Raw genomic sequence first — 22,716 nt, forward strand, 5'->3', positions numbered from 1 at the left:
GGTAGGTTTTTGGATGGACATAGCTACAAATTAAATAATTTGTGGCTCCTAGCAAAACACAACATCCTACTCTACATCAGGTCCCTCTTCATCTCTGAGTACTTTCTTCCTCCCTTCATCCCGTCCAACATCCCTATCCTGTTCCTTCCCTTTCCTCGTTTGCCTAACATTCTCCCCTCTATTACAGTCTTCAACACCCCACTGCCGGTCAATACCCCCTTCATCCACTGTTCCTGCCTCCATAGGATTTCTCCCAACCAACCCCTCTCTTCGCCCACTATACCAAGTACTTCCTCATTTGTTTTCTTCTCTGTCCATTTCACCTTCTCCATTCTTCTCCACACCCACATTTCAAAAGCCTCCAGTCTACGTCTATCCTCCAGCTTCAATGACCACGTTTCCGCGCCGTACATAGCTACGCTCCATATCAAAGTTTTTACGAGTCTTTTCTTAACATCCGTACTCAACGTCCCTGTCATCAACTCCCTCCTCCTTGTGAAAGCCTCTTTGCCTAGCGCAATTATCCTCCTTACGTTCCTACAACTTTGACCGTGTTGGTCCAAAACACTTCCGAGGTACATTAACTGTTCTACCTGCTCTAGTTTTTGCCCTCCTATTTTAATGTTTAGCTTAGCCTTTTTCTCTCTAGAAAATCGCATAACCTTTGTTTTATTAATATTGATTCTCATCCCATACCTGTCGCACTGAATTTCCACTTCGCTCAGCAATGCTTGCAACCCCTTGGCTGACTGACAAACTAAAGCTTGGTCATCAGCAAACCTAACTGATTTTACGAATTCCCCGCCCACCTTCATTCCTACCTCCAGTTCTTCCCATGCCTCTTTAATCATTTCCTCTGCATACAGGTTGAACAGCAACGGTGATAATGGGCAACCCTGCCTTACACCTCTTCCTAACACTGCCCAACCGGACTCCCCATTCCCCACCCGCACCTGAGCGGTCTGAGACATGCACAGGTTGCGGATTAGCCTCCTTTCCCTCCAATCTATTCCTATTTTCTGCAGAATACTCATTAGTTTTTCCCAATTCACACTATCGAAGGCTTTTATGAAATCTACGAAACAGGCAAATACCTCCTGGTTGTCTTCTATGTTCCTCTCGATAAATAATCTCATTACTTCAATGGTATCACGCGTACCCCTCCCCTTCCTAAACCCAAACTGATCATCCCTTAATTAATCATTTGCCCTACTCTCTATCCTTTTGTTTATTATCCTGAGAACGACTTTAGCTGCGGGGGATATAAAACTCTGTGTCCTGTAGTCTTCACATAAAAAAAATAATGTTTACATTTATTTCCATGTACTTTAATTGAATACTACTATATGTTCTAATATTATTATTATTATTAAAAATACACATGTACTGATAGACAGTGTCAGGTGGCACACAAGTCTCAAATAATCGCAAAAGATAATAGATAAAATCAGACTTAAAAACACAAATCTCTTTAACAAAACAAGCGAATCCCCATCCCATTTACATCATTAATTAGCAAGAAAAAAGAAAAATTAAAAAATTAAGCTATTACATATAATACAATACACCACACATCAATCAAATTATTACATATATTCCTTAAATCTATTCTTAAAAGTATACACTCCGTTAGGAAACGGCTCGAATATTTTTGCAGGTAAGGTGTTCTAATCAACAATTGTTCTATTTAGAAAAGAATTTTTTTTACTTGTTCTCTGTGCCCGGCACATGATGTAGCCTTTACCTTTTTCGGAATAGGAACTAAAACTGATCTCACAAATTCTTCCGGCCAGATTCCTTCCTCATAGATACTACGAATCAGCCCATATACTCTCTTCCTCCCACATTTTCCTAAACATTTCAATAGTTCCCCGCGAATTTAATGCCCTTTCTATCTCATCGTCTAGTATACCTGGACATCAAAATCTATTTATTCATATTATAGAATATATATATAAATATATAAAATATATATAAATATATATAATATATATAAATATTATATATATATACATATATATATATATATATATATATATATATATATATATATATATATATATATATATATATATATATATATATATATATATATATATATGATTTCGTCGAAGTAACACGGAAGTGTTGAATAACAAACTTTGACAGCAACAAACAAATATAAGAACACAAAAAGATCACTCACACGTTATTTCTTGATCGTTTCGACGGGATTCAGCTCCGTCTTTATCGGAAGAAATAGAAGTAATGACTGCTGGAATAGAAGAGGTGAGGGGTGCGAGAGAAAGGGAAGGGAGCCAGGGGAAGGGGAGAACGGGAGGCGGAGGAGGGGGTAAGAGGAATGTTTGGGGAAGAGGAAAGGCTAGAGGGGAGCGGAGATAGGGAATGAGTGAGAGGGAGGAGGTGGAATTGACACAAAATCGGAAAAGAAAACAATCTGCTCACCGCAACTATTGTAACATCCGAGACCCAGGTTTCAACTTACTAAGTCGTGATCAAGACCCTGCAAGTCGAAACAAAGGCCTCGCAAACCAAAACTCAGCGGAAGAACAAAATATTCACCTCTCCGATATGCATCGCTTCCCCAGCGATGCATATCGGAGACATTTTAGGACGGAAACATTGTAGCACTGGTTGAAGCGGGTTTTATGATGGGAAGCATGTTTAGGGATGGGGAGACCCGTGGACGGGGAGGAGGGATTTCACGAGGCGCGGTGGTTGTTAATCCTAAGGTTCAGGGGTGTGGAACATTGGCCTATGGCCGTGCAGAGTTTACAGGTCAGAAGATAGACAACATTCAAACGGCCATCAAACGGCCCGCCAACCTAGCAGATATCCTCAAATCCACCAAACCGCTCTCAAAATCCCCTCACACCCCCAGAGCCATACCCACTCCATGTCATCGAGGAAGATGTAAATCCTGCCCTATTGTCACCACTCCACCCTGCTCCATCCCAACTCTCCCTCTCCCGGCCTTCCCCCACTCCTCCTGCACTTCCAGGAATTGGAATTGCAGAATGGATTTAGGAAGAGGAGAGGTACGCGTGATTCCATTACAATAATGATATCACTAATCGAGAGGAATATAGAATACAATCAGGAAGTATTCGCTTGTTTCGTAGATTTTGCAAAAGCGTTTGATAGAGTGAATTGGGAAAAACTAATGAGTATATTGCAGAATATAGGAATAGATTGGAGGGACAGGAGGCTAATCCGTAACCTGTACATGTCTCAGACCGCTCAGGTGTGAGTGGGGAACGGGGAGTCCGGATGGGCAGTGTGAGGAAGAGGTACAAGTCCAGGTTGACCATTATCACCGTTGCTGTTCAACCTATATGAGGAGGAAACGATTAAAGAGGCATGGGAAGAACTGGAGGTAGGAATGAAGGTGGGCGGGGAATTCGTAAAATCAGTTAGGTTTGCTGATGACCAAGCTTTAGTTTGTCAGTCAGCCAAGGGGCTGCAAGCATTTCTGAGTGAATTGGAAATTCAGTGTGACAGGTTTGGGATGATAATCAATATTAATAAAACAAAGGTTATGCGATTTTCTAGAAAGAAAAAGGCTAAGCTAAACATTAAAATAGGAGGAAGAACTTGGTATGGTGGGCGAAGAGAGGGGTTCGTGGGGAGAAATCCTGTGGAAGCAGGAAAAATGGATGTGGGGCGTATTGATCGGCAGTGGGATGTTGAAGATGGTAATAGAGGGGAGAATGTTAGGCAAACGAGGAAACGGAAGGAACAGGATAGGGATGTTGGATGGGATGAAGGGAGGAAGGAAGTAAGATTGATGTAGAGTAGGATGCTGGATTTTGTTTTTTGTTGGGAGTAATAAAACATTTTGACCAAAAACAGCAGCGCATTTACATTGTCAATGACTGTCCGCGACGACCCAAATTTGCTCCATAGGGTCATAACTGGTGACGAATCATGGGTTTATGGTTATGACGTGAAATTAAAGCTCAATCATCCCAATGGAAGCTGAAGCACGAGCCAAGACCGAAAAAAGTGCGCCAAAAAAATATGTACGATTAGTCAGAAAAATTACCATTTAATTTAACCTTCGCTCCGTGAGTGATTCTCAGCCTAGCTCCTCTAATATTTTGGATACGCTACTCAGTTTATCATATCAACGTTTTACAAATCTAGCTCCTCGTTTAGGAACGAACGTACCCGAAAAGGGTTTAAAGTGCGCGTTACAGAGCTCATTTGTAAATTTTAAGAAAGATAGTGAACACCTAAATATTGAGGATGCGTGGAATCACTTATTTGCGCTCAGCAATCACACGGAACCAAGATGGTAGGTGAGTCGTACTTAAATCGTGAAAAATTACAAAAATAAGAATGCAAAAGCATTTTGGTCCTATGCCAGAGAGTATCGAAGAAATAAGTCTAGAGTGTATTTAATCCAAAACGATAACTGCGAGCGAGTAGCCAACAGTTTAGACAAGGCCATTTCATTTAATTCCTTCATTTTAAGAGTGTTCACCATTGGCTCACCGAAGCTAAACATAGCTTACCATTTCATATCCGCCAGTCGATTCCCAAAATTGAAATTTCATATCGTGGAATAGAACATTTTTGAACGACTACTGCTGAATGAATTGTAAAGTAAACCTAGAACTACGCAAAAACCATTACGCGGCTTTGTAACTTGGCAAATGCTTGCACAAGCTATCTCAAATATCAAAGTATTTACATTCGGGTCTCATATTTTTATTCCTTACTCTTAGCTACATAGATGGCAGTATCTCTAGGTAGGGTGCCCAAGCTCAAGCTGCCTTTTCATTAGGTGCCTAACATTTAGGCACCTACTCGTAAAATCATGCTTCATAATGCCTAACAAGTTAAGACGCAGCTTTAGCAGTCCTGCCTTCCAGCCTTCTTTCTTCCCGTCCACTCCCTCAACCTCTGTTTTTCTCCCCCCCCCCCGTGACGCCATGCTTCGCGCAGGCGTGTGCCACAAGTTTTGCTACGCCTTATGCTTACATGCTCAAGGGAACTGCGCACTACAAGAGCCACGGATAAGCAAGTGCTCTGCTCCCCTCTTTTTCAGTTAAAACGGGCGTCTCTCTCGAACGACTGTTTTTTTCGTCGATTTATTGGGAGGGACGGGGGACGAAGGCAAACCCCTGGCCTGAGTTGGAAATTGGGACTTCACCTGGCTATAACGCAAGTTTTTTTCTCATTTTAGTGCCCTGCAAGCCATCGCTAGGGTCTGTGGCAGGGGGTGAATACGCACCAAACTAATGACCACCGTAGCGGAAGAGAAAATTATTTTGTGGAACACTACAAAAGCTGTATAAGCTTACATTTAGTCTTTATTTTTAGCCATTTTTTAAAATAATTTCGATTTTTTTCTAATTCAACCAAATACATTATTAAATTAAACATAACGGAAGGATTCATTCTGTGCGATCAGTCATTTAAAATTTATAAAGGAAATAATTTTACAGTCATACGTTAATAAGCTTTTTCTAAACAATTTTTTTTCGAGGGCAGAACGATGGTCTTAAAGAACCCATTCAGGGACGTAATAAAATGGTTGAAATTAAGTGATTATTGGTTTTTAAGAAAATTAAGTTAGTTAATCGAATCTTTGAAAGAGACGATCTCAAAAACATCTTATGATATTCATAATACTGAAACGTCATAAAATAATTGATTACAAGTAGTTTTTGATGAGCAGCAATTGCAGGATGAAGTCATGGCACTATAAAACAGAAATTTATTTTTGGAAAAATACAAGGTGTCAAATTCGCTGCATATAATAGAAAATGCGAAACCTGTAAAACTTAAAAAAAATGGGGATCGAAATTGGTGCGGTGGCTATCGTACTGGCTTCCCATCCAGAGGGCTTGGGTTCAAATCCCGGCGGTGTTGAATATTTTTCAGAGGTATCTCGATCCCTCCTCGAGGAGCTTTGTGGAGGGCACTTTGAGTGAGTACACCGTCCGTCGGATGGGACGTTAAGCTACGGACCCCTTTGCGCCTTTCGTAAAGAGTAGGCTAATGCCGACGCCGGGTTTCTCTCCACCCTTCATTCTTTCCTGTCCATCCCCTATGGCGCAAATTACCTCAGCAGTCGGTCGCCTCCCCTAAATACTACTACTAAGGTAAAAAAAATTCTTTTTCTCTGGCGGGTTAGGCCACTGAAATATTATGGCCACGAAGGAATTTGAAGGTCCAGGCCCCAAGCTAAGGGCTGTAAAATGTATTCTACGGTTAAAGCCTGAGCATCCTTTCCCTCAATTCCAAGCGGAAAGGGAGGGTGACCAATAGAAATATAAGAAAGTAAGCCTTTCCGAAATCTCCGTTTTCATTCAGTTCGCAGCAAGAGAGAGGATTCGGTCAGAGATTCTGAGGAATGCCATTCAAGGCCATTTATCTTGTCCGATACACCCTAGTGAAATATTCAAATTTACAAATATTTTCTGTGCCACCTAGATTATTAATTTTTCAAATATTTTATTTACATAAAATTCTCTGCGATCTCAATTCAGATTCGTAGGTATTTATTTTGAACGGATAAAATTATAATTTCGTTTTGGTTTTTTGAACTTAAAAAACTGATTTTTAATTAGGGTCTCTGCAGGTATTTATTCTAAATTTTCGCTCCTGAAACCTGAATACTCAGAAAACGTTTCGGTTCAATTCGCTACATATTTGTTTTCACTTTTTTCGGGGAAAAAGTGAAATATGTAGCGAATGTAGTTTTTCACTTGACGCTTTTTGGAAATATTTTCCTTTTAGATGCGTTGCGACGCACTTATTGGAGGGAATGATTTAGGTTGCGGACTGAATTTTAGGTTTTATTACAAATTTATTAGCGATAAATATCTCTGGGAAAAAACAGAAAATTTTAACTTAAAAGCCTTTTTTGACATATATTATGAAAATGCCCAGCATCACCAGAGCCGATAGCTGTTCTTAGCCTAATGTTTTTATCATTTTTAAGGGTAGAAAAACATCGTTTCTAAATGAGACCTAACGAGCTTTATCTGGTGTTGCTAAATAAATTTTGTCAGATAAAATAGTTCTTCCAGCGAGTTTGGAAATCTAATACTCTGGTGTATTTTTATTAGGTTGTGTGGCGGAGCATTTCACACCAGACTACTTTTGACCCAAAGTACTTTTCCCTCCTAGTGCGGTCGGACAACTTTATTCTGATCCCTTATCGTTCGTGGGAAAAATAATATCTTCAATTTTTCTGTTCTACAATTAATCTCTCTAATTTTACTTGCATAATCTCTCATACCGTAGTACGATGGGGGTAACAATACATTTTCAACATCTCTACTAAAGAGACCTCCTTCCAAATCATGCAAGAGCTTCAATCTGTAATTTAACCTTCGCTCCGTGAGTGATTCCCAGCCTAGCTGTTCTGATATTTTGGATACGCTACTAAGTTTATCATACTAACGTTTTACAAATCTACCTCCTCTACGCTGCACGCGATCCAATTCAGCAATTAATCCACTTCGTGAGGATCCCATATATTTGGAGCATATTCTAAATAAGGCCTAAACAATGACAGATAACATTTCTCTTTGACCGTTTCATCACATTAATCCAGTGCTCTTCCAATAAATCCTAATTTTTGGTTAGCTTGTCTACATATTCCCTGTATGTGTTTCACCCAGGAGAGATCGTGAGTAAGGGTGACGCCTAGGTATTTAATCGAGTCTACACATTCCATTTCGGTGTTCCCGATACAGAAGGCGTTAGGGAGGGAACTGATCTTTTTCCAATTATAAATCACACCACTTTTTTAACTTAAACTGTAATTGGCAAGTGTCGCACTAGCGTTGTATAGCATAAAGGTCATCTGACAAAGCTGCTGTGTCCTCAGGATCACGGATATCACGGTAAACCACTGCATCGTCGGCAAATAAACGTATCTTACTCGTGACTACAGAGTCAATGTCGTTAATGGGAAGTAGGCATAAAAGAGGTCCGATGACACTTGGGAACACCTGAAGTAACTTCAACTACATTTGAACTTACTCCATCTATCACTACTCTTTGAACCCGTCCATTCCAAAAGTCGTTAATCCAACCCCGGATATTTTTATCCATGCCATATGCTTCGGGCTTTGAGTGTAGTTTATTATGAGGTACCTTGTCAAAGGTTTTCTTAAAATCTAGAAAAATTTAGCCCACTGGAACATTGGTCTCTCCTGAAATAAGAATATCATGAACAAAAAGCGCAAGTTTTGTCTCGCAGGATCTACCTTTCCGGAAACCGTGCTGATTTTTCATTAATAACTTCTGATTATCGAGGTGTCTCACAATCGGACTAGCAACTATATGTTCCAGAACCATGCTTAAAATGGATGTGAGGGAAATAGGTCTGTTATCACATGGTTCCTCCTCGTCTCCGTTTTTAAATACTGATGTTAGGTTAGCCTTTTCCAACCTCTGGGAACCTTGTGATCTACTAGCGGCTTGTTAAATATTATTTATAGATACGGCGCAATTTACGAAGCTAGACCCTTAAACATACGAGCGGGAATTTCTTCGGACCTGGAGGATTTATTAGGCTTAATATTTTTCAGGAAACGTTCCATTCCTTTACATGAGATTTCAATTTTGGGCATCAGTTGACCGGCACGATTTGGTAAGCTATCGGGGGGGTATTCTGTGAGATATTATTGAAGACGCTTTGAAAGAAGGAATTTAACGAGTTAGCCTTTTCCAAACTGCTGGTAACTCTTTCGCCTTTATCATTTTTGAGTGAACTGACAGTGACTTATTTCCCTGAACTTCTCTGATGAATGACCAAAATGCTTTTGTATTCACTTTCAAATTTTTCGCTAACCTTTTCCTTTTGAATTCCCTTAACGCTTTCCGAAATTCATCCTTGGCATTCGCCTAGACATCTTATAATCATAAGTGATCTCACTCTTATTGTCGCTGGAGAAATCATCCCTAATATTTTTCATCTTAGCGTGAAATAGCCTTTGACGTCGTAATGCCTTTCTAACATCCGCGTTGTACTACGTATCTAGGTTCCGTGTTATCTTTTATAAATTTACTGGGAATGAACTTGCTGACTGCTGAGCGCGTGATCTCAAGGAAATGATTCCACGTATCCTCAGTATTTCGGTGATTACCATATTTCTTAAAACTAGCAAATTGATTCTGTAGCACGCACTTTAGGCCATTGTAGTCCCCTTCTTTAAACAAGTAAATTTTCCTTTTAGGCTGCTTAGTAAAAACAAGTAAATTTTCCCTTTAGGCTTAATTACTGTGGAACCAAATAATTTTGATCGATTCGACCATCGGGATAAAATAAGAGAGATAGTCATCCTCACAGAGAGATTCAAGTAACTCCTTTTCCCTTTCACGAGAGGCAGTCTTAACAAAATTGAACCCAAGAGTCCGAAAAAATTTAGTCAATTTTGCATAAAACAGGTTGGAGCAGAAAGGACTACCTAGTTTAAAAAAAATACCATTGAAGAGTTTACAGATAAATTAGCGGAGTGAGTGTAGTGGCGTTAGTTGGAGGAAATAACACCATTTTTAGGAGTTACCATGCAATGGTCTGGTAACAATCGAGGCTTTGTCGTAGAAACAAAATAATTATAGTATGGTGGCGACGCAGACGGCTTTTCGTAGGCGGTTTGGTTTGATTCGTCATGACCGGGTTCCTGATGTTAAAATCATAAGGAAATGGATTACTAGAGTACGGGCGACAGGATTTGCACTTCCTAGAAAACTAGTTGGGCGACCTAAAAGTGTGCGGGCACCTGAAAACATCGTGGCAGTGAGAGCATCCATTGAACAGTCTCCATCGCACTCTGCGCGGAAACATGCTGCTGCTCTTGGAATATCGCCCAGAACAGTGAGGCAAATTTTGCACTCTGACCTTTACTTACACCCCTAGAAGATCATGGTTGTTCAAGAATTGAGTTCAGAAGATTGGGTGAAACGTACAGATGCTTGCAAGGCAATCTTAACCTCTACACAACCTGATACTATTCGGTGGTCTAGCAATGAAGCGCATTTATACCTCTCCAGATCACTAAATAAGCAAAATATTCGTTACTGGGCGACTGAAAACCCTCGCGAACTTCATCCAAGACCTCTTTATAGCCCCAAAGTGACATGTTGGTGCGCTGTGTTGGAATTATTGGGCCGTACTTTTTTGAATTTCGAGGTTCAACTACCACTGAGAATTCTGTGCGCTATTGTGAGATGCTGGAGAACTTTTTACATCCCAAAATGGCAGAGTATGGTGAGGAATATGGCACAGAAGCCTTTTGGTTTCAAAAGGATGGTGCCACGGCTCATACCGCCCGTCGTTCACGCAAAATCCTGCAAGAACAATTTCCCGGCCGCCTGATCTCCTCATGAGGGGAGGATGTTCCATGGCCCCCACGCTCCCCGGATTTGAGCCCATGAGAGTTTTTTTCTTTTGGGATTCTCAAAACTGAGGTTTACAAAGTTTAGACAGTGATCTTGGAAGCTCTTAAGGAGGCAATCGCATATGTCATCCCTGGAATAACGCAAGATATACGGAGAAGAGTTCTCGAAAACTTGTTTGAATAACTCAACATGTGCATCGCTCACCAAGGGCGTCACCTGGATGAAATAATTATTAAAACCTAATGAAAATAACAAGGCATTAGATATAATTTTCAGAAATAAAAACCTTTCTTAATTATCTTGGTTAGTTTTTTTGACAATTCACCCGTGAAATCAGGGAGTCCATTCTGCCAGATCCTGTAGAATTTAATGAATTGGTCAATCGCCAAAATTATTGCATGTTGTTCATAAACATTTATTTTATATGTAGCACAGCTTCTGTAAAGACAGCTACAGTAAACTTCTGTAAAAGTATTTATTGATAATTTTGCACGGATGGCTGGTTCCCGAAGACCTCCCACCCATACTTTTGAGGCGGCTTGCAGGTATTGTGAAGATGTAGATTATTGAGCAGGAATGGCTGATGCTCTAGCACCCACCGCCGAAATAACTTGGGGCGGCTTTCGGTGTATTATTAGCGCAGATAAAAGTTTTATTAAACTTGTATAGTTCGATAGTGCGGCATCTTGATATTATGAGCTAATCATAAAAACCCAGCTCGGTTTCCGAATCAGGAGATCCTCCAAGAGGCAAGTTCATGCGATACGTAGAGCATTACAGTCGTTGGGGATCGTCTAAATCTTACATTTAATATTTATAATACCTCGAGCGAAAGAATTTTCTGCATACACAAGGCGCAATGGAATCCTTGAAATCTTGATGAAATTACCCTTCTTTTCAACTCTATTCTACTCTTACTTATACTCCGATCAATGCCGTAGTTCTGCAAATAGGAAAGATAGGGACTAATTCCTACTGCTACAATTTAATTCCTGAGCTGAACAGATGGGGATAGCCAATTCCGCCATTGGATATTCAGATGATTCCGGCAGCGATTGATATGTCTCATTTATATCAACTTTTCGTTTTTCGCTTAAATCATTTGTGAATAAACTGCATTTATACTCAAGCAGACTGTTTTCTTTCCACATTTGGTTAAATTAGAGATTAAATCTCTTGTTTTAGCAGTGATGATGACAATGTATTATTACCCCCATCGCACTTCGGTAGGAGAGATCATGACAATTAAATTAGAGTGATGAAGTTAATCATTTCCGGGTCAAAGTTGGTATTGTGTGTATTGACCACCTGCCACACACCCTGGCGGTGGCTTGCTGGGTACCAAAACGTTAAATATTAATATCACACATAACAATAAAATCAAGATATCGGCAGTATGCATACTAACATCAGCAATTTTTATAATGTATATATTTTTGCCATATTTTTCCGATTGGTTGTGTGTAGTCTCGGATCGTGCCTCGGCGCCCCTCGGATTGCTGCAACTCTCCCAAGAGATTATTCGTGTGGGTAGCATAACTTACAGAAAATAAATTAACTGGCGCGCCATGACGAGTAGACACATTTTTATGAGGTTCATATAACATCGTATGCCTTACTGATGACTCACTCGACGGTCCACGCTTAACTCTGTTTTCAGAGGGCGAATGATGAGCGTTACTGCCATCCAAGCACGAACACCATCTGAGCCAAGCACAGAGACACTGATGCGTCTACATATACTCACAGTGCATAGATTGCACTATACGTCTTATGAATCACCACAATTTGCTGGAAGCGACACTTAAAATGTTTCAGTCAAGTGTAACATTATAAGGTACTGAACTATTGAATTTTTGTCTGGCATCGTTGGCAAACGAAAATAAAGAGAAATCGACACTCATTCTGAATGACCTGAGAAGTCATTTCATCGTTCACACCCTAGCCTATTGAGTTTTGAGATCGAGGGTTCGTACACATTGACTTTTTTGTTTTCTGATATCTTGATATTTAAAGGATCCTTAAACATATTTTTAATTTATCTATCTACATGGTACCCTACCAACCACCGCTAGGGTGTGTAGTGTACGTGTACAGGGTGATTACACACAAGCTAATTTTGACACAAAATACAAATCGTACTTTTTCCCCCTAGCCTGATCAGATGTTATTCTGATTCCTCGTCGTTCGCGGGGAAAATTACATCCTTTATCTATCTTTTTTACACTTCATGTCTCTATAATTAATTCCCTCTCCTACCGTATAACGATGGGGCTAATAATGGTCAGCATCATCGCTTAATTCTTGCTTCCATTTTATGCAAGAAATTTAATCGGTATTTTAACCTTCCCTCCATGAGTGATTCTTATTGATATACATAGCATAATTTGCTATGCATATTCTTCTCTGTAGAAATGAACCAATCTACAGGTAGGTTTTACTCTAAGATGACTTAAAATTTCCTTACAAGATGATCAGTTTATTTGAAAAATCAAAAGAAGATACTGATGCCGTTATTTCCCTTCTTAGCAAAACACTGATCGCTGCTTTATTCCCATTGACGAAAGATTGCTTCCATCTAGTTCAAGTTGGTAAAAATGTTTTGGCCGTCTTACCTTTCATTTGATTGGTCGAAATCTGCATATCTTTGGCGTATTCTCGAATTATTTCTTTGCCATCAGAAAACTTATTATTTTTACATTCTATTTTCTTAGATTATTATGGCAGCTTTTTCCTCTAAATGTAAACAAATTTTCGCTCATTACCACAATCTTCTGCATTCATGAAATAGATATCATACGATTTAATATAGAAATCAAGGAAAATTGTGCTGGCCTGTAATTAGACATTTAAGTAGGATGGTAGGTAACAAGATTCTAGAAAGGAGTACGGATAAGAGCAGTAAATAATTATGAGTTATATTATACACCAGGGATATTTTGACCAGAGAGTTGATTATTGGCATTTCACTTGAAACAAAAACAATACATGAAATAATCACCGGTCATTTGTCATTAGTACTGTAGTACTCACGTGACAGGAGTTAGGGGCACACTACAAAATATTCAAAATGATCAAATTGAATTTTGACGGAAAAATGGTCAAAGCTATGCTGATTTCAGTTCTACTTGAAATCAAATTGAGTAGCTCCAGGCTTGTGGTGGAAGTCGAACATAATGAATAACTGATCGTAGCAGTTCTCCACTTGATAAAATTTTATCTTGCGACCAGGTTTCGATGTATTACATCATCATCACCTGATAAAAAAATAAAATTTTATGAAGTGAAGTGCTACGTTCAGTTATTAATTCTTTATTTGAAATTCGCAAAGGGAATAGGATATATATCTAATGTTGGTAAAAGAGTTTTCAAGGATTAATAGGTAAGACCGTTTGCTAAGGTATGTATGCACAACTGCATCTGAGTGAACGATGGAATTATAATGAATAAAGAGGACGAAGACTTGCGGTGACCAAGGTATTAGTGAACATCAGCACCCCTTGCAGTTCGCGACCCTCCCTTATTCCAGGCCAGTTTTGACCTGTTCAATTGGGAAAACTACTTTGGCCGTAATAAATGCAGCCTTTCTTACGGCCACAGAAATCCCACTACACGTTTAACGCGGAACAGTTCTTCACGTCTTAACAACCTTTTTGGAGGAAAAATATTTTAAATGTAAAAACAGAGAGAGAATCGGGAATATGAATACAAACAGAGGCAAGCAACCACTATAATACGTGGCAGGGGGTGATAAAACGCCAGGCATGCAACTACAAAAATTAAGTTTTTCTTGCTTGTTAGTCACAATATATATGTAAAATAATTCAAATGATGTAATCATAATAACTACAGTAATGCATGTTGCAGGGTATGGTATTTAAGTGAGATATGTCATTGAATGTAAAGATTTCGTTCACCAAGCCCCCGTTAAATGATTAGCCTTCGAAGAATATAAGAACCAATCAAATGCAAACAGTTCTCACAAATACGAGGTCTGTTCAAGAAGTATCGCGAATTTGTAATTTTCGCGGGTTGCGTATATTTGATTTCCGATTTTTTGTGGCGTTATGTTGGTAGTTATGTCTCTCACTTGTGCCGAATATTTCGGCCATTTTGAATGTTCAGTTAATTGTTGACAGCTGTTTTGCTTGGACGTGTTTTGGCTTGTCTTCGATTTTTGCCTGTTCCAAAAAATGGATCAAAGAATGTGTATTAAATTTTTTGTGAAAAACGAAATTAAGTGCGCGGACGCATTCCGAATGTTGTCTGTGGCATGGAGAAGCTACCTTGGACTGAAGCAACGTACATCGGCGGTACAAAATGTTCTCAGAGGGCCGAGAAGATGTGAATGACAAGGAGCGTAGACATACGAAAACATTGATGAAGTGAAGAAAATAGCATTGGCCAATCGTCGAATCACCGTCAGAGAAGTTGCGGAAGACCTAAATATATCGATTGAGTGATACCATTATATTTTTACCAATGATTTGGGCATGACACGGGTCGCTGCATAATTCGTACCAAAATTGCTCCATTTCGACCAAAAACGGCAACGCATTAACATTGCTAATGACACTGTCCGCGACGACCCAAATTTGCTCCAGAAGGTCATAACTGGTGACGAATCATGAGTTTATGGTTATGACGTGGAAACTGAAGCTCAATCATCCGAAAGGAAGCTGCAGCACGAGCCAAGACTGAAAAAATCGCGCCAAGTTCGGTTGAATGTAAAAGTTTTGCTCGCAGTTTTCTTCGATTGCAGGGGCGTGGTGCATCTTGAGCTCTTGCCACAGGGCAGAACGGTAAATAAGGAATATTACATGCAAGTTGTGCGTATTTTGCGCGAAGCAATCCGCCACAAACGCCCGGATTTGTGGGAGAACAAAAATTGGCTTTTGCACAACGCGATCGGGTGCGCTGAGGGATTGGTTTAACCAATTGGACGGGAACAATTGCTCGTTTCAAAGTTGGGGCTGGACGCTCAAGAGCAAATGGAGATGGAGACACCTAGCAAACCCGAACTTGACACTTTACAACGAGCAATTGTTACCGTCCCCCTCCCCATTCCTTTCTGAAAAACTAGACTGGAAGTGGTCAAACCAACCGCTAAACGCAGCCGATCGCCCCCACCCCTCTCAGATCCTCCTTTCCCTCCCTGCCCCCACTCTGTCCTGAGCGTATATATGCTCCCAGTTTGTTAAGTAACTTTGTACCTGATGATGTACAACTACATGCCACTGAAATCATTTACGAATGATACTCTCGTAAAATATGTACACAAAAAATTACCATATTTAAAAATACCGGGTCGCACCCAAAAGTGGTGGGACTGATTTTCTCTGGCGCGAACGGAGCGGTGGAGGGGGGTCTGCCTGGCAGGGTAAGGTGGAGGGGGCTCTTAGCAACAGACCAACACCAATCTCAGTCGCCTGCGGGCTGTCGTTGAGTGAGGACACCGATTTTAGTGAAGCAAGTTTTTTGTCCGCGTCGAAAAACAAAATGAATCTGAATTTAGAGCAACGTTATTCCGTGAAGTTTTGTGCGAAACTCGGGAAGACGGCAACTGAGACCCTCGATATGATCAAGCAGGCTTATGGGGACACTGCCTTAAGCCGTTCCACAGTATTTGAGTGGCACAAGTTGTTTAAAGAGGGTAGGGAGCTCGTTGAAGACGACCATCGCTTCCGACGGCCGTCGACGGCAAGAACCGACACGAATGTGGACAGAGTGAGGATACTGCTGAATACAGACGACGCTTAACCAGTGAAGAAATTGCAGACCAGTTGGGTCTGTCTGCATCCAACGTCCAGAGTCCGACCGGCCATCGCAAACTTCTGGGTGCTTCATCATGACAACGCGCCGTGCCATGACGCGCTCGTCGTCTGACAGCTCCTGGCCAAATACGGCGTTGCCACGTTGCCGCACCCGCCCTATTCTCCCGATCTGGCACCACCGGACTTCTTCTTCTTCCCACTGATGAAAAGACAGCTCAAGGGACGACGTTTTGACTCGATAAAGGCCGTTCAAGAGGCTTCGACGAGGGTCATCAACGGCATCCCCAAAGAAAATTTCCAGCTGGCGTACGGGGAATGGGAGCAACGTTATACTAAGTTTGTAGCAGCTGAAGGAGCATACTTTGAAGATTATTAAGTCGATGTAAGTATATCGTCAATAAAATTCTTGTAGAAAAATCAGTCCTACCACTTTTGGGAGCGACCCTGTAGGTAAGTAAGTAACAGAAGGGTTGCACTTAACTTAATAGGTAAGTAATAGAATTTGTAAATTCTTATTCCTAGATGAATTCGCGAGAACCAACTGCGCAGAATTCTGCCAGGTTTGCGGGGCCAAATTATGATCGACCTCCGTCGTCAATGAAAACGCATTCGGCAACCTAACTTCTGGTCAAACCACTTGCCTTTCCACAGCCGTTTCTTTCCCATATCCTCATTCAGATCTCTATTAAATTCATTGTTAATATTTGATTCGCTAATTATGTAGCGGTTTAGAGAGATATCTGAAGTAGCACAAGATAAAATAGCATTTGCAGATGACCTTCATGAAATACGTCGGTGCGACACTTGGCAATCAATATTAAACTTTGAAGTGTGTAGAGATAAATTTTTGGAAAATGAGCAATTCCCTCCTGAATGTCTACTTCGTCAAGAATAACGAAATTGATAGTGTAGACTGGATTAAATTCTTGGGTATTAACATCACTCACAATCTTTTCCTCAAGATGAAACACAGAAGATGTGTACCTGAAAATTATGATTTGGTCGAGTAGTATAGGGGAAATGTGATGAGGAACTTACAGAAGAGAGTTATCTTTTGCTAATCAAGCCTCATTCAACATATTCTCCTAATAGATGTGATCCTCAGAAAGTTGAATTGACCACCAAATTAGACAACATACAACAGTTACCTTTAAAATCAGTGCACAATTCTAAGCCATTTGTTAACACATGCTAAATTTTTAGAAAATACAAGCTAATAGTGTAAAAATTTCAATAACGTAAACAAAGGCTTCCAATTATCTGAGGAGACAACAAATAACATAGAATACCCGCACTCATCATGGAGTGTATTTTCAGCAAGGATATTAAGGAAAATGAGCTATTGTTTAAAAACACTTGACATCTTTAATTGTTGGTATTTCAAGGTTTAATGGTTCACAAATAATTATACCTAGTGACCAACTAACTTAGCTTTAAACTGAACAAATTCACCATCTTTGTACCTCTCACTAGGCTGCCAATTGTATTAACTTATTAAATTAATTAACAATAGACATATTGAATATTGGGCAACATTTTTAGAGGCAACCAGTTTGCTATGCATATGCAGGTAGTCAGAGTGAAAACAATTATATTTATTATTTAGGAACATAAAAATTGATAAAGAATGATGAAAAATAAAATTTACATGCGAGCACGACACAGGCTACTAAATATACCACTAAGAGATAATAAATTTAACAAGAAATGAAAATTTTAGGGAAATGAAATGATAGTTGTTGGGTAACTATTTAACATATTTTTATTAATACAATATGTACACCTGCTAAAACTGGCAATCAACTCATTCAATTTAACTTTCGTCTATGGTTCAGTGTTTATCATCCTTATGGAACCTTAGGCCACAATAACCACATATATGCTTCCCAGGTTTATCCTGCAAAATAAATTGAAACTATTAAATAAAAGAAAATAATTCACAAAGAACATGCTGGCTAAAAAGTACTCCAATCCTTGTGAATGAAGCACACCAATATAACTTTCAGCTAACTAGACTTCAATTTTCAACCACATATTCTCCTTGATATTATTATAATAACTGATTTTTCAGCACAGAAGAAAGAAGTGCATCATAACACTTCATAAAATAAAACAAATAATTAAGACAATATTGAATTTCATTATTTCAAGTCTTGTTAAATTATTTAATAATATTGTTTATTAAAATAGTTAATTTTGTCCTTGATTATTTAATAAAAAATAACACTAAGTCAATAGCATATACCAGCAAACAAAAATAAATAATAAAATAACAAAAGCATATTAACATTGTGTAACAATAGCACATTTCTTTAACTTGATAACCACATTCTCTGGGTAACACCAACCATGCCACAGTGCACCATTATGGATTCAATCACTAGGAATGCACATAAGAAAAATATTTTTCAATCTACCCACAGTTACAAACTATAAGAAATATTTCTGTCAATGTTCTATGGCTCTTTCATAACATCACATAACCATGTTTCTCAACACACAATCCTACGTAAATGATTTTTACAATAAAAAAATGACACACACCACTGGATCTTATGATGCAAAATTTTATAAATTATTAGCGCCAACATAACCTCGGGTTTACAGCGCCTTTTCCTAGGTACATTAACTACTAACTGCAACACAATGAACTTTAAAACTGGTGTTAGTAGGGTACTGATAATAATTGCTCGCATTAGAGGCGCTTTTCTTTCCAGGCATAATTACGTCGACAAATAATACCAACCAGATTGATGTAAACTTTGGGGTGTCCGGTGGGTCCGCCACCTCCATCACACCATACAACTCGTTCCTTACGTTCCTCTGGAGGCACCGAATCAATTAAATCACTCGCAATATTAGTATTAACATGCTTGGGACGGTCAATAAATCTCACCATCCTATAGTCATCGCTTTCCCAACGCTGCAAAATAATTAATGTTCCGCTATTAGCATTTCAAGGCGTTCATAGATTTTAATGCAGACAATGTTCAGGCTACATACACATGATCTCGGATTTTAAGTTACTTTACTCACTTGGCCCGTATGAGTAACTTTATCTGTAACTCTGAAGTCTTTATTAGCTGAATATGCGTATGTAGAGCATGTAGAAAACTGGCGATAATTAAAAATTTTCCCCCTTAGAAGATAACTTCTTAATACAAAGTTCGCCATTGCAATTACTAACGAGACAAATACGAACTCCGATACCTCATTATGATCGAAAACACTGAAAGTATCGACAGCCCTTTTCGATATTCGACCCTTTACGCGGGGTAAGAATATAAATTAATCAAAGATACACTATCGTACTTTCCCATCGATAACGAACGCGTTATCTAAACAATAATGTTCAGACTATCTAAAAAATAACGATGCGCACAATGTTTTGCAAATTGAAAAAATCAAACATTTACATATCTATGTACAAAATAATTTAAAGAAGAGTCTCGCAAGAATAAATTAGTCTGGAAGCATTCCTTTCTAATTGCATTCATTACACAGATCTGCTACTGCTACAGTTATTTCATCTCATAAATCCATGAGAAAAAGAAGAAACATATAATTTATAAGCTTCATTTATTCTAATAGGTAGTACTTCATGTATACGTAAAGTACGTCGTATTAATAACAAATACGTATAAATATATGATAGGATAGGTAGATCAATCGAATCCTATAAATTCGTCACCTGAATCAAGTAAATGAGTTAAGTGCATTTATTATCTCCTCAGGCACATCACCGAGTTCACTCTCCAAAGTTAACTCTCCCTCTTCTTTAAGCACTGGCGTTGAATATTACCTAAAGCCTTTTCAAATCTATTTTTTGCACAGGTCCTTCTGACACCCTGCCGAATTTCCAGTATCCACCGACTTATTTCTTCATGAGACACTCTTTTAATCCTTCCCGATTCCGTGTAGTCTTTCAGACCGGACATCATCCACTTTTCCCAACTATGACGTAACTTTGATTTAAAAGAGTTATTAATGGATGAATCCTGGCAGCCTCACGATTTCATTTTTCTCTCGCGAAATTGATGACTTCTACCTTAAACATCACTGTATCAGATTTTCTTTTACATAGGTAATTTTCTTGAGAAAAATGTGAATTACAAAAGCTTAACTCAATTCAGGTTTGAATCAATCACAATGTAGGCGGCACTTTCATAGGGTGTATAGAACAGCTGAGCGCCGATACTAACAAATCGAAGTGAAGCAAACAACAAAAAATTCCATGTCATTCATTCTCTTATTTTTTATATTTGATTTGCTGAAAGTTACTTTACATTGCTACTGAAAGGGCACACAAACCAACGTCTCGTGTTGACTTACGAATCGTAGCGAAAAAAGCAATAAGGCGGCAGATTGTGTTGGCTTTTAAATATTGTTTATTTTATGATCCTTCTGTGCTTTGGAATTAATTTCAATCACCTGGCACTAATCTTCCGTACACTTACAGTAGATATAACTTCAGGCATTTATGATTTCATGCATTCACTGGTTGTTACCATCTATTAGTGTATGTATATACAGATGCACGGAATCTATACACGTTCAAGATAACAATGAACCTCTGGGTGCGCGGTATCTATACAAATTCATGATTACGACACAGTTTTGATTGCGCGTTATCGATGGGAAAATACGGTAATTCTCCACTATACGCTCGCATTGTAATTACGAACTGTATGGTGACGTATAGTATTAGGCATCGCCCATTTTCTGGAGGTTTATTTTTACAGTAATTTTGGAAATATTTGTTCACTCCCCACTACTAAAATACTTGGTAATTGCATTTAGTTTTGCCAATAGCTTCCGTTTCTAAAAGGAGTACGAATATCCCAAGCGACAACTCCGTTTTTTCTTAGATTTGCAGTCGCTTAATATCTGCAACCTATTTACGTACAATATTAGCTAATGTTTTATAAATAACAATGAGTTGTAGTAAAATTAAATAATTATTTACCACAAATGACATGAATATATGTAAACAAATGCTAAATTCATGCGGGATAGAGGAAACATAGTATTCCTTAATGAAATTATAATTAGAGTTTAAGACACACACATGTATAAATATATGTTTATATGTGTGTATTATATAAATAAATAAATATATATATATATATATATATATATATATATATATATATATATATATATACATAGATATTTATATATATGTCGCGGTAGTCCAGTAGGTAGAGCGTTGGACTGCTGACCGGAGGGTCTCGGGGTCCATTCCCGGGCAAGCCACTCTGGGCACCTGCAGCTCCACCCAAGGTATGTGATTTATATATATATTTATATACATACACACAACACACAAACACTCTTTAACGATGCACAAATATATAAAAACACTGACATAGATTTTTAAAACATAGAAACACAAAGAAAGGACACATAAGCAGTTCACATTCCTTTAAGCATCCAGATAAACTTTCCCCCTCTGAGAGACAAGCTCTCAGACGTTTAGCATCTAACAAAAATATGATAATCACGATAGCGGACAAATAGCCATCCATTGTCGTGCTAAACAAAAAAGATGATGACCCTGAGGTATTAGGGCAATAAAATGACCTTTCTTGCTATGCCCCCATACCCCAAGATCCAAACCCTTCATATCAAAAGGATATTCTCTCTTTTCTATCCAATTTCGGTCCCAAAGAAGGTCTCTCCCCTAAAGATATATCCATTCTTTCGCCACCTAATCCTAAGACCCCCCATTTCTATTTGCTACCCAAAATCCACAAAACCAATAACCCTGGACGCCCTATTGTCTCCAGCATCAACTCACCCACTGAACGAATCTCCCCATTAATAAACCACCACCTTCAACCAATAGCCACTTCACTACCTTCTTACATCAAAGATTAACACCACTTTCTGGAACGTCTACACTCAATCCCAACTCCGCACAACACAACCATTCTCATGGCCACAATAGTTGTTACATCTCTGTACATCTCCATTCCCCACAAAGAAGGCTTAGAAACCCTGAAATATTACCTCTCCCTACCACACCACACCATCGACACATCCCACACCCGATGATCCACACCACACACCCCATCCACAGATTTCCTTAATCGAACTGAGCCAAATCGTTCTCACCAGAAATGCTTTTCAATTCGACGACAAAATATATTTACAAATAAAAGGCACTGCAATGGACCAAATGCAATAAATGTATAACTCCTGCATACGCCAATCTTTTTATGGGTAAACTAGAACATGACTTTCTGCAACAAGAAACCCTAAAACCAGTCTTCTGGGTCCGCCATATCGATGATATTTTCATCCTTTGGTCCAACTGATGCCAAACCTAATCCTCCCTCATTTCCTCTCAACTCCTTCGTAGTATCTTTCACTTAATCTGTACCTGATTCGAACATTACTTTCCTAGATATCGACATTCACCTCCAGAACAATGAGTTCAACACCTCAATCAAAAATAAACCGACCAACAACACCTTCATTTAATAGCAGCTGCCCATCCATCACATTCAAAATGCTCCATCCCCTTCTTACTCTCAGTCCGCAGTTTCCCTCTCTGCAACAACATCCCCTC

The 22,716-nt window shown here is 39.1% G+C and overlaps 1 protein-coding gene across 1 annotated transcript; it reads right to left on the reverse strand.

Moving 5' to 3' along the window:
• Positions 1–17,886: 17,886 nt before the first annotated feature.
• Positions 17,887–19,350, reverse strand: ND-13A (NADH dehydrogenase (ubiquinone) 13 kDa A subunit). The gene is made up of 3 exons (XM_071599631.1): positions 19,179–19,350; positions 18,889–19,065; positions 17,887–18,039 (listed from the first exon to the last, which is right to left on the reverse strand). The coding sequence occupies exons 1-3, from the start codon at positions 19,314–19,316 to the stop codon at positions 17,974–17,976; spliced, it is 381 nt and encodes a 126-aa protein (XP_071455732.1). The 5' UTR covers positions 19,317–19,350; the 3' UTR covers positions 17,887–17,973.
• Between the last annotated feature and the right edge of the window lie 3,366 nt (positions 19,351–22,716).

Source organism: Hetaerina americana, unplaced genomic scaffold (genome assembly GCF_022747635.1).
Source record: "Hetaerina americana unplaced genomic scaffold, ioHetAmer1.1.p SCAF_1, whole genome shotgun sequence".
NCBI lineage: Eukaryota > Metazoa > Arthropoda > Insecta > Odonata > Calopterygidae > Hetaerina > Hetaerina americana.

What these genes read in the sequence shown, in the direction of transcription:
- ND-13A (XM_071599631.1), bottom strand. Translation starts at nt 19,316, where the DNA reads ATGGCGAACTTTGTATTAAGAAGTTATCTTCTAAGGGGGAAAATTTTT. An exon ending in AAGTTACTCATACGGGCCAA is followed by an intron (nt 19,066 to 19,178) that starts GTGAGTAAAGTA and finishes ATTATTTTGCAG; the next exon opens with CGTTGGGAAAGCGATGACTA. An exon ending in CCAAAGTTTACATCAATCTG is followed by an intron (nt 18,040 to 18,888) that starts GTTGGTATTATT and finishes TTTATTTTGCAG; the next exon opens with GATAAACCTGGGAAGCATAT.